Below are 13055 nucleotides of genomic sequence, written 5' to 3' on the forward strand. Positions count from 1 at the left end.
AGTTAGTGGTTAACACTGGATTCCAAAGGGATCATAGTTCCAGGTTTTCCTCCAAAAAATACCCACCCCCTTCTAGATGTTATTAACTTTGATTAAAATTTTGTACATTTCTTAATATTACTGGTGCATGTTTGTACATTTTTATGTGACCCTTGCTCTGTTGCTTTGGTCCAAATGAACTGTAAGTTGTTATTGTTGTTTTTATTTCTTTATTAAAGAAACAAATGCATAGGTCATTACACATAAAACTGCCCTGGGGTACATATATACAGAAAAAAAGTAAAAACAACAACGACATAAGAAAATTAAGCAAAAGTAATGCAAATCCATGTAGCTCATGTACTGAAGAGCTTATATCTTACTCTCGCGATATTCTGTCAACGAGAATAGAAGCGGAAGTAAATAGTCGCCATGGCATGTTAGCTAGAGTGAGAGGGGATAACGTAGCAAGTTCAGCGTGGATGCTCCTTTGAGTTTTGATGATAAACATAATTTAAAGTCTTCAGAGTTAGTTGGTTGAACATTGAAAAATAATAGACTTTCCCAGTCTGCATTTATAACATAAATACTTAACGAAAGTCGCGGAACTGTGCAGCGTGTTTGTGGCCTGGAAAGACGCATGCTAGCGTAGCTAAGCTAACCAACGTTAACGCGGCTGTTTAGCTAGCTGTTAGCACCACAACCTAGCCAAAGACCACTGAAGTGGCTAGTTTCACCAGCTAATGTCGGTTATCCTTTTAAACAGATAAGCAAAGTCACCTCAGCTGGCGTTAACTCTGGCCGCGGTGGAAGGAAAGTTCGGCTGGAACTAAGATGATCATTGAAAACCTCGATGCCTTGAAAACATGGCTGTCTGAAACCCTCGAGCCCATGTAAGTAACGTTAACTACACAGCATTAGCCTTCCTAGCTCAGTCTGAGCAGTTATACAAGCTAATTTTAGAAACACACACACAGTAAACCTAAATTCCAGGGTGTCATTAATTCATTTCCGGTAACGTCATATTTTCTAGGTTATTTGTCATTTCTGTATTATTTATTGCGATGCTCGTGTGTCTGTAATTCCAGCTGTGATGCAGACCCCTCTGCCCTCGCAAAGTATGTTGTCGCTTTGGTGAAGAAAGACAAAAGTGAAAAGGAACTGAAAGCCCTGTGCATAGACCAGTTGGATGTATTTCTTCAGAAAGGTAAGTATTCCCCCTGCTTCATGAAAGCTGTACTTTGCAAGCCTTGTTTGGTGTATCACGTGATCCAGCGTGTGTTATTGTTTATCTGTGTATTAACATGTTATCTTTGATATGATTTCAGAGACCCAGCCGTTTGTGGATAAGCTTTTTGAAGCCATTAACAACAAAAACTACCTCCCGCAGCCAGTGGTACCATCCACTCTGATCAAAGTTGAGAAAGATGAGCAGAAAAAAGATGAGGTAATGTTATAATGTTAAGAATATTTGATGGAGAAACTTTCAATTCATGTTTGCATAATAGTACCAAACAATATTGGGGACTTCTCATGTCAGTGGCAATCTTAGACTAAAATATATATTATACTTTTATCCTTGCTTAGACAAATCGGGAAGATGAACGGGAGAAAAAGTTCCCTCGGCGAGTAAATCACAGTCCACCGCAGTCAAGCTCTCGTTACAGCAGAGACGTCAGGTGTGTGCAGCTGCCTGTTCAAACTTTCTCTTTCAGCCTGTATTCACTTTTCATTAATTATCATATCTTTGTTTACTCAAACTTTTAGGAGAGGAGATGATCGCAAGAGAGATGACCGCTCCAGGAAGAGGGAATATGACCGCATCCCACCAAGGAGGGACTCTTACCGCGATCGCTACAATCGCAGGAGAGGCCGCAGTCGCAGTTACAGTCGTAGCCGCAGCCGGAGTTGGAGCAAGGATCGCGTCCGAGACCGCGACAGAGAGAGGGATAGGGATAGAGACCGGGACAGAGATAGGGATCGAGATCGCAGCAGGAGCCGGTCACACAGCAGGACTCGGTCCAGAAGCAGGAGTAGAGGTAAGAATCTGAAACTTGTTTGTTGGACCTAAGATAATGGAAGGTTGTCGTGATTACCAACATGATCACTTTGTGCCCGTTCAAACCATTGTGTTTCTGTGGAGAGATCAGTGACACCAGAACACCACTCGTTTTTTTTTTTTTTTTTTTTTGGTAGTCTGTTCAAAGTTCACTTCATTTGAACTTTGATCCTGTTTGTTGCTGACCTTTCAAAGTGTGTCCAGTCAGATTAAAGTGACCAAGAAGCTTCTTAAACACAAAAATGATCTCATGGTTTCCAGAGATGTTTTTCTAATATTATATGGGTGTATTTTGGGGTTAATTAGGCATTAAGATAACTTCTGGTTTAGGAGTTTAAATAATTTATGAATAACTTACTGTACACAATGACTTATCAGCATTGACCTTAGCATTTGGAACTGACACATCCCAACAGTGATAGGATATGATGCAGCTGAACATGAGTAGACAACATAGTCAGTCAACGACAGATATTTAGGAATTAAAACCATGAAAGAAGATTTTTCTCACTGGAATACATGGCATTATAGCAGTAATTTTACGTTTATAAATGGCAATTTGTGTCTATTTGCAGAACGAGATTCTGGAAAGTTGAAGTTTGATCATGAGCGTGTGGACCGGCCAGAGGGTAGTGATGGCTACACCCCAGCAGTCTTGGTCTCCGCTGCAACAACAACTCACTTCCCCGTGCCAACACTGAGCAGCACCATTACAGTCATCGCTCCCACACATCATCATAGCAACAACACCACTGAGAGTTGGTCAGACTTCCGACCGGGACACCCTGTGGATCGTGGCCTTTTTAGCAGGGCACCACCCCCTCAACCGAGGAAGCGATGCCGTGACTATGATGGTAATGAAAGCTAATTAAACTTTCTTATTTACAGGAAAAGTGTGTACATTGGATGTGTTTTATTGTTGTTGTTCTGTGTGTTTGATTTGTGGCTGCTGTCTTTTCCAGAAAAAGGCTTCTGCATGAGAGGGGACATGTGTCCTTTTGACCATGGAAGTGACCCAGTTGTAGTGGAGGATGTCAATTTGCCCAACATGCTGCCCTTCCAACCTCCACCAATCCCAGGTGTGGACCCACCACCTCCCCCAGGCCTCCCACCTCCACCACCTCTCATGAACCCCCCACCTGTGAACCTGCGGCCTCCCGTGCCCCCACCAGGCGCCCTCCCACCCAGCCTTCCACCTGTTGCTGGTAGGAATTCAGCATGGAATGTCAAACTTTGTGTGTTTTACTTTGTTATTATGAATTTTTATTCCATATTAGTTTAAATATGAGAGCACCATGGAGTAAGTGTGAATAATTACAGCAAAATGGCAATAAAAATATGGCAACAATAAATGCACATGCCTCAATTAGTGAGTTTGTAGCCACTTAAAAATGTACACTCAAAATGAAACTCAGTATCAGTTTATTTAGTGTAATAGATATATATATTTTTATATATATTTAGAATATATTCACCACCTTACCTTGCCGTCATACAGCACTTTCCGATGGGAAGTTGAAGTTGTTATCTCAATTTACCAGACTCCATTGATGAAAAGAGTAATTTTACTTAGCAGAACAATGAGTTGCTGGTCTACGCTGGCACCAGTCTGTCAATGTGTAAGGTAAAGCGGTTTAACAATATGTTTTTAGATGTTACAGTTACAACTGAAAATGACAACAGAAATTGACAAGTTTCCCGAATTTATATATCTCCACAACTGCCTGATTTCTAACTGGAAGTGATTATTGCTGGTGTACTGCTAGAGTAATTTGGTCCATAGACTCTCCAAGCCTACATCCTGTCAGTTGTTGCTATGAGTGAACAGGAAAAAAACATTATTGTTAAAAATGTGTGAAATTTACCCACAAAAAACTATCTGAAAGCTTAACTTAAAAGTTGACAAAAAGGAATTACCTACCTGGTGAATAGTTAAAATAATAGCCAGTTCAACACAGGTCAGATTTACTTATTTGGTTCACCCAGTTCCTGTTTTGCTTGAACTTCTCAATCTGTAACATTTTGTGCAATTCTATCTGACACAGGTCCCCCTCCTCCACTCCCTCCTCTGCAACCGTCAGGCATGGATGCTCCGCCCAATTCTATGACCAGCTCTGTTCCCACGATCGTCACCTCTGGGATGCGCCCCTCACTTCCCCAGGCCTCAGTGCCACACTTCCCTTCTGGTAATGGTTGTGTCTTAAGATACTGTATTTATAAATCATTGTTACTGTACCTTACCTTGCTGTTTTCTGAGTTAAATTATCCTCTCTCTCTCTCTCTGCTGACCAGACAACTATGAGACAGATGTGTACAACCCTGAGGCTCCCAGCATCACCAATACCTCCAGGCCGATCTACCGCCATCGGGTTAACGCCCAGAGACCCAACCTGATTGGCCTCACAATGGGGGAGGTAGACCAGCCACCGAGAGGTATTGTTTGCATGAATTGAGCCATTTGAGCTTTGAATAGATTATCTTAAAACATGCATGTACTTTCCACCCTGCCATTAACACGGTTGCTGCTTCACAAACTCTCAGTATTCAGTACATGCTGCTGTATTTGTGTTTCGGCTGTCTGTTTTCTTGCCCTAGAGTTGTGATCTCTCTTTTTGAGCGGTATGCATTGTGGTCTGAAAACTGACTTGTCAGTGTTTGTTTTTCTCCAGACAAGGTCCCAAACAACAGCATGAGGATCGTTATGGAGTCTGACTCCAGGAAGAGACCAGCTGTGTCTCATGATGGAGGCCTTCCCTCCAAGAAACCTTGGTTTGACAAGTAAGACACCTTTTCTCTGTGAATAAAAATAAAAGTCATAGGTCTCCTTAAAATCAGTCAAATGTTTAATATCATCGTCATTGAACTGCTAACAATTTCTCTTGTTTGCTCAGACCCAACTTCAACAAACCCAACCACCAGGGCTACCACAAAAGACCCCCATTCTCTCTGAACACCAAGCTGCTGGTTCGGCAAATTCCTCCAGAGCTCAACAACATCAGCAAACTCAATGAACATTTCAGCAAGTTTGGCACCATCGTTAACCTGCAGGTCAGTCCCTATGTGCTGCTGTAGATATCAAAATAAACCAATTGGTTAAAAGTCAAATAATTACATATAAATAATAGTACTTAATTGTCTTGTAATCAAAACAGTATGATATTAATTAATAATATTTAGTTATTGTGTAGTGCAATCAGTGTTGCAATACAATTAGGTAAGTACTATATGCCCTGTATAAATGTTAAGGTGCTGGTAAAACTTATTTTATATTATATGTTATGGTCAGGTCTTTAAACAGGGTTCACACAAGATGCTTGAAATTTGAGGGGGGAAAATTACCACTACCCCAGCCGACATAGTAGTTTGTTTTCACTTCACTCCTCTCTTAAAACCACAGCAAAACCAGTACACCTATATTTGCATGGCTGAACTTCATGAACCGGCTTTTCACACCCATCTGTTTTCCTCTCTATTCACCGATGTAATAGCTTCACCGAAAGCTGAAAGTGAAACTTAAGTTCCCGCTGGCGCTGTTTCCTTGCAATACATTCAGATGTTGAAGATATTTTTGTCCTCTCTTCATCATGTGTGCTCCTTTTTGTAACAAGTTGAGAATTCTTACTGAAATCAGGCAACCACAGCAGGATCTCCTGCACCATGTGGGGTGCCCTTATAGCCCTTATGCCATTTAAATATTTTGTTGATAATTTTATACAGTTACGACTGAAAATAGTCGGATTACTTACTGATAATATTTTATTTATGTTTAATAAAAATTTATATTTGAAAATGAATTCTTTGCTTTAAGTGAAGTACTTGAAAATGAAAATCGTGTTTGACAAGTCCTTGAATTTCATTTCCTAATTTCTGCATGAACATTGTTTAAATCATCAGATAGCCAGCAGTCAGTAATGTTATATGCAACAGTTCTGATGTAACCAAATTAGTGTGAAGCCAGCAAAGATTAGAGGACTAACTTAAGGTCAGAAAAGTCACAGGAAGTCAATAATCTGAAAAGAATCCTTTAAAATCAACAATCTGCCCTCTTCCTCATATGTTAATGATGCTGGTTTATGCACTGAATAGTACAGTGAGCAGTATGTACAGTAGCTGTGACTGTCTGGATGCTACGGTGAAAATCACATCATAGAGTTGCTCTTGTGTCCATTTGACAACCCGACAATGTTGTGGTAAAGTTCAGATAAATCATCTATTGGCAGGATTCAGAGTACATGTGCTCCACCACTGTTATTGTAACTGCCTCACTGTTATTGTAACTGCCTCACAATACCGTTTTAATTCCTTTTGATAGGTGGCCTTCCAGAATGACCCAGAGGGGGCACTGATCCAGTTTGCCTCTCCAGACGAGGCCAAGCGGGCTATGCAAAGCACAGAGGCCGTTCTCAACAACCGCTTCATCAGAGTGCACTGGTTTCGCGATGACGGGAGTGACGGACAAAGCCAGTCTCACTCACAGCAGCAGCCTCAGCCGCAGCCCGCCATGGTAAAAATTCATTTTTAATCTGTCACTCATAATGTTTGGCCTTAACACCAACGAGAAATATTGCTAGTATATACCTGGGTCGAATTTTCCAGCAAGAGTAAATATCTTGACATAAGATGCAGTTTTGTAAGAACAAGTTGACCCAATGTGATTCTTGAAACAAGTTAAATTGCATTTGAGATTTATTTGATTTGTTACCAGAACAGTTAAATTTTGAGAGACAAAATTAGTTCTGTAAGTTAGAGTCTTGCAGCTTAAACTGTTTTCAGTGAACCTGGCTTTTCTGGGAACAGTTTATAGTTTGCTGGAATAATATTTAAATGTAAATAATAAACAGTATTTCATATGTGTAATGCAGCACAAGTATAGAGCATTATTTTAATCGGATAAGTGCAATGGACAGTGCAAAGTGTTAAAAGGCGGTGCACCTGCTATTTTGGTTCAACTATGTGCAGCAGCATTAAGTGCAAACGGGCTGTGTGAAGTGGAATATCAATTAGAGGGTATGGTGATTGATAAATATACTAACAGATCACATGACTGGTCTCATCACTCCGAAACAGCTGTGCCAGTCACAGGGAGGCGTGACAGCTGTAGCTCAGCAAATGAGGAGACGCTTCTCCAGGACACCATATTGATGTGCTGGTCATTGTGCCACCACAAAAATAGAGCTACTTTGAAACTGCAATAATATGGTTTTGATGTCACTTTCTGAGAATTGAGAGGGCTCGCACCATTGTGTGTCACACACATGCTTTCTTGAGTAGAGAAAGCTATTGTGGAAGAGGAGGAGTAACCAGTTCCTCTGCCATCATCAGCTCAAATAGATCAATAGACCAAGTAGAGGATGCAGTGATTTATGCCCTGTCGTCGTGTGAAATGTAACACCCTCTTCAAGGGTGATTATTTGTAAAACTGGGCATGAGACACCACCGCATTGTTTTATCTTGGCTTTCACATTTTGTTTCTTGGAATAACCTTTTGCGTCAGTGCCAGTGCTGCCTCCACGTACAGGAGGCGTAGGAAGGTCAGTAAATAAAGTAGATGATACAGATGGTGATACACCATAAGATCAGCACGACAAGAGAACTGGAAGATTAAATGTCAGAATAGTTATCTGACGGTGGCTGTGTTAAAATGCATTAATCCAGACATCTTTTTTGTCATTCAGCAGCCCTCGGCCACGGCTTTGAAGCAGTCTGTCAAAGATCGCCTCGGACCCCTGCTCACTGCAAACTCTGAGCCCTCACAAGATTCCAGTGTAGCCTCTCAGGTGTGCGTGGGCGGTGGTGTTGAGGGTGTGCTTTTTTGTATAGGCTTGTCAAAATCTGCAGAACGTGTGTGTAAACATTGTGTTTTTTCTCCACTGGAGCAGAGTCCCTCTAAGGTGTCAGTGAAGGACCGTCTGGGTTTCTCTGCCAAACCAGCAGCTCCTGTTGAAAAAGTAAGTTCTCACTTTTCAGAATTGTTTAAGAATTTCTCTCCTCCTCATTCACATTGTGTAAATCTTACGTGCTGCCGTTTTCTCCCCTGCTCAGGTTTTTTCAACATCCATGGGCCTCACAAAGACCGTATACAATCCTGCTGCCATGAAGGCAGCACAGAAAACCTCAGAGGAAGCCCTGAAGAAGAAACAGGTGAGACAAGAAATGAAGGGAATGGTTAGAAAAGGGGAGTGGAGAGATTGTAGAGAATGAAATGGGAAGCATCAACTCAGGTTCTCATACTAAAAAGAAACGGCAGTACCAATCATTTCCCATGATTTCTTTTACAGGAAGCTCTGAGACTACAGCAGGATGTACGGAAGAAGAAGCAGGAGATATTAGAGAAGCACATTGAGACACAGAAGGTAAGATAATCTGGAGTAGAAGTCTATGTTTTGTTCATTTAAGTGTCCCTTGCTGTGAGTTGTTAAAATGTCCGTCGCCGATAAAGGAGCAGTTGAGGCACCTTAAAAAGTTGTTTCTTGATGAGTAACACTCAGAGCTCCCCGCCCAACCCCCAGCAAAGTCCATCCGGTTACATATTTTGCGTCATAGATAACCCAAGTGGGAGCTTCAGGCGCTGGTGGCAAAGGGGGAAGCCAAATACTGTTCACATGCACAAACTGCCCAAACTGTGATGACACAGATAGTAAAGATCTGCAGTTTGCATTTAAGCAACAGGAGTCACCAAGCCGGTCAGTGGACTCTGCATTGGTTTGTTTGTGTAGATTATCAAACAGTATTTGAGAGCTTTGTGTGGATCTGTGATTCATTCACTGTGTGATCTTTGTCAAAGGGATTGAAGATCATGTGCCAACATGCCTTATTTTTTCTGCCTTTAAAGTGACATCAAGTAAAATGATCCATATTTTTATCACAGTATTAAGTCTCGTCCTATCTCTTGTCTTGTGTGACTTATGGCTGACGGTGTTGTTTTGTAAATACCCAGTAGGATGCATTGTAGTTAACCAGTAGTTAACTTTTGAATTCATTTTTTCTGCTACCGTCCTCTATAGCTCCTGATATCCAAACTTGAGAAGAACAAAGCGATGAAGGCGGAGGATAAGGCCAAGATCATGGAAACTTTGGGCACACTGACCAAGAGCATCACCAAACTGCAAGAAGAGATAAAGGGAATTTCAAGCTGCAGCTCGCTACGCACAGCCAAGAGCAAGGCTCAGGTAGTGCTTTCTCCCTGCTGGTGTCACGCATGATTGGTTTTGCTTTTCGAAAAGAAAACTGGTTTGAATTCACTCTTGCTTAATGAATATCTCCTCACCTTGCAAGCAGTTATAGACAGCATGCACACGTCCTGGCTTTGCTTTGTAATTTTAATCAGAATGTGGTTTATAGCTCAATGTTTGCATTCAACAAGCTTTCATTTTTCTTCTTTTGAGACTAAGGCAACTGGATTTTCTGTTTTTTTGGGTTTTTTTTTTTACTTCATCCAGTTACCTTCAACTTATTACTTCAGACATGTAGTGTCGTCTTTCCTGATGTGAGCTAATAATTTTTTCAGGCACAGAAGGAGCTGCTGGACGCAGAGCTGGACCTGTACAAGAAGACCCAGGCTGGAGAGGACACGGCTTTGTTGAAGATCAAGTACACACAGCTGCAAATTGAGGTATTATTATGATCTTGAAGGGCAAAACTGACCCTCACACTTGTGAGTTTCAATTCCAAAAGTCAAATGATGACGTGTTGAAGATATTACCTATTTATTTGTATTGTTTTTTGACTTTTCACTTGTTTGATTGAACCCAGGCAGCTAAAAGAGGAATCCTGACACCAGGACGAGGCCGGGGGGTCCACCCTCGAGGCCGTGGGGCTCACAGGGCCAGGGGAAGAGGCTCCAGAGGGCGTGGAAGAGGTGTGCCAGTGCATGCAGTCGTGGACCATCGACCACGTGCGCTGGAGATTTCTGGTTTCACCGAAGCAGACCATGTGGACCTGCTGCCACACTTTGCTGTAAGTCAGCCTATAGCTGCGTTACTAAGAAACGGAGATTTGATCTCCACAATTAACCAATATGACCTTTTGATGGAAACTGTGGGTGGGAGATCAGAGGATTGTGTTAAAGGGCACTGCTAGCGTAAGTGTCGAGGGGGGTGGACATTCAGAGCTCTCCAGTCAGTCAGGACACCACAAATAAAACTTTCAGCTGTTCTCATGTCCTTACTTTGGATTAAGGCTGCACGTGGTGCGGTCAGACAGAATGACATACATAATTGAAACATCAACACAGCTTAAAAATGATATGCATCATATTTTTTATATTATATGTAATTAGATTGTTACCATAAAGTGATAACATAGAGAAGGATTTCAGTACAAATATTGTATAGTACTATTTATGAGTGTAGTAATCAACAGTGACCCCTGGTGGTCACAACTGCACAGTGCAACTGACCACCTGGTGTATGGTACAGCAACACACAATCAGTCCTGTCTGTCTAAATACAAACTAAATGGTGCATGGCACATCTAGTAAGTCTTAACTAACTTTCACAAGGTTGAATTATTCACTCCTCAGCCATTAGCAAAAATATTATAAACTGAAACGATAAAAACCACAGGGAAACAAAAAATATCTCCACACAGATGTCAGATCCTTGGACTGTCACAGTTACATGTTTGTTTGTACATGTATGTTTTGAGTATAAAAACTGCCACTGCTGCTTATTTTAACAGCTGTGATACTTCCACCAACCTCAAATTTAATGTAACATTGGGAAACAAGTAAAGGAGCTGCAATATTTAAAGCAACTTGTAGAAAAAAAACACTCAACACTTTAATTGTGTTTGGTAACTGAGAAAGAGGATGCTTAAGATAATTTTAAGCAATTGTACAAGAATGAGTTTGTTTGTGAAGTGACTAAAATGTTGTTTGTTCACAATTTTGAAGCAATTTGGAGAGATTGAAGATTGCCAGATGAATGAAAACAACCTGTCTGCAGTCATCACATACAAGACAAGAGCGGAAGCAGAACAGGTGAGTTAACTACCAGCCACACACACTAAAATGTTCTTGTTTCCCCCTCTAACACCTGCGAACATCTGGCTTTTGTGTTTAGTGAGAAAGTTTAAAATCAGCATTTACTCTCGGGACAAATGACTCTGCAGTACATAATGGGTATTGATTGGCTTTGGCTCTGGCTTTAATCGGCAGTGACGGTGTGATGCTGTGACCCACCGCCACAAAATAATGTCTGTCTCCATCTAAGCAGCGCTCAAACATTGTTCCAGATTAGTTGGCACTCAGTTTTAGTGACAGAATAAGTGACAGATACATGCTGCTCTCTACTGTTTACTAACCCTGTTGTTTGGCACATTTGTGACGTTGAACGTACCACACTAGTAAAAAAAAAAAAAAAGAAGAAGAAAGGCATACTCATTTACTGGCAGTGGGAAAGGAGTCTATCCCAACTATCCCAAAAAACTAATTTGGGTGGGGGAGAAGGGTACGATTCCAACAGCGAGAGGTATTTTTGGACCCCATCGTTTGGTATTTTGCTTCAGTTGGAGTGCCAAAATTTGATCAACACATCTTACACATAATTTCTTTCCCCTGTAACGACATGTCCTTTCTGCTCTGTGTTTCGTCCACCTGTAGGCGGCTCTTCATGGAGTCAGGTTCAACAACCAGACTTTACGCCTGGCCTGGCACAAGGCTGTCACAGCTCTCAGTACTGCGGATGCTGATGAGGCAGAGCCAGAGGAGGATGAGGTTGGTGGACATTTCTCACTGTGCATACATTTTTGCTTCTTTTTACATCACCTATATGGTAGCTGATGAGGACTGCTGATTTTGCGCAAGGTTTGCTGTGAAGATGATGAACGCTCTTATTTCCCCCAGTCCTGCCATTGATACTAGAATAAAAATCTACAAGGAAATATTTACTTTATATTTGGATGTTCTCTGTTAAAACACGATATGAGAAAAACTTATGTTATACCTGTTTCTTGTTGTGTTACATTTTGTGAACACAAGAGGGAGCCGTTACACATTACAGCATCACTGTCTTTGTGTGTTCTTTTTCATGGCCACTTTCATTAAGCAGCTGGTCTGTGTGATACTCTCAAGCTGAAAATTTAGTCCCTCTAGAGACCTTTTTTAAATACACGCTGCGAGTTGAGTGCTGATGATGCTCAAAATAAAAGGTCTTTCCACTTTAAATTGCCCTTCCTCCACTTTTTAATCCTCTACAAAGAGCATTAATCTCAGTGCTTTTCATTTTATCCCATCAGTACCCGGAAGAGTCGCTGAGTGACGACGCATTGCTGCAAGATGACGATGAGGAAGAAGACGACAACGAGCCTCGCTCCTGGCGCAGATGAAGATCAGCCAGACGCTCTTCCCTGGCTGCACTGGTGTGGAAGACGAGCAACAATCCAGCAACTTTATAAGATTTCAACACCTGGTCATAAACCCACAAGTCATATTTCACTCTGGCTAGACTTTTTTTTTTTTTCTCTTCACAAATGTGTAACAGGCAGAAGAACCATGTGCAAGTTTGATAACTTTTAATGTGTATACCAGATGGAACAACAGTGAATTTTTTAATGCTCTTACTGTAGAAATAGTTCTGTGTTGTTTTTTTTTTTTTTTTTTGTTATTTTGGTTCACAAACACAAATATTTTGTCTGAACACGTGACAGCCGATCACTTTAAAGACACATTTGCTGAACTCTTGGTTTAAAGTAAACAGAAACCTGTGTTGTAATTTAACAGAATGACAGACTGTAGCTTTTGCAGGACAGCATTAGGTTGACTGGTTTAAATTCTCATGTGTAAATATTTTATGTCTGAGTTTAAATGATTTGTATGAAAGCTTGGCTTCTCAGTTCTTGGCTTTACTTTGGATTGTACAAAAAATAAAGAATTGAAATGGTCTGAAAACATCCTGCCAAAAACAAAACAAAAAAAGACAAAAGGAAAAAAAATCAAAAAAATGCAAATGTTGTGGCAGTGAAAAAAAGTCCAAAAAGAGCTGAAAAAAGACCATTTCAAAAAACAAAAAAAAAAATC

The 13055-nt window shown here is 41.0% G+C and overlaps 1 protein-coding gene across 3 annotated transcripts; it reads left to right on the forward strand.

Annotated features, from left to right (window-relative positions):
- The first annotated feature begins 398 nt into the window (after positions 1 to 398).
- rbm26 (RNA binding motif protein 26) lies at positions 399 to 12646 on the forward strand. 3 transcript variants are annotated; one of them, XM_049566121.1, is made up of 22 exons: positions 399 to 872; positions 1068 to 1186; positions 1308 to 1426; positions 1567 to 1658; positions 1747 to 2018; positions 2614 to 2892; positions 3001 to 3243; positions 4084 to 4224; positions 4331 to 4471; positions 4708 to 4816; positions 4930 to 5086; positions 6351 to 6542; positions 7714 to 7815; positions 7918 to 7986; positions 8081 to 8179; positions 8317 to 8391; positions 9043 to 9207; positions 9546 to 9650; positions 9791 to 9994; positions 10932 to 11018; positions 11640 to 11753; positions 12275 to 12646. In XM_049566121.1, the coding sequence occupies exons 1-22, from the start codon at positions 814 to 816 to the stop codon at positions 12362 to 12364; spliced, it is 3033 nt and encodes a 1010-aa protein (XP_049422078.1). In that variant the 5' UTR covers positions 399 to 813; the 3' UTR covers positions 12365 to 12646. The 3 variants fall into 3 exon arrangements, with proteins under 3 accessions (XP_049422078.1, XP_049422079.1, XP_049422080.1); XM_049566122.1 differs by having other exon boundaries at positions 7717 to 7815; XM_049566123.1 differs by lacking the exon at positions 7714 to 7815.
- Positions 12647 to 13055: the final 409 nt, after the last annotated feature.

Source organism: Epinephelus fuscoguttatus, linkage group LG2 (assembly GCF_011397635.1).
Source record: "Epinephelus fuscoguttatus linkage group LG2, E.fuscoguttatus.final_Chr_v1".
NCBI lineage: Eukaryota > Metazoa > Chordata > Actinopteri > Perciformes > Serranidae > Epinephelus > Epinephelus fuscoguttatus.

Bases quoted from the DNA above. Each gene is read 5' to 3' on its own strand.
- rbm26 (XM_049566121.1), top strand. From the start codon at position 814: ATGATCATTGAAAACCTCGATGCCTTGAAAACATGGCTGTCTGAAACC. The intron at 9,651-9,790 runs GTATTATTATGA...GATTGAACCCAG, and splicing joins ACACACAGCTGCAAATTGAG to GCAGCTAAAAGAGGAATCCT. The intron at 11,019-11,639 runs GTGAGTTAACTA...GTCCACCTGTAG, and splicing joins CAAGAGCGGAAGCAGAACAG to GCGGCTCTTCATGGAGTCAG.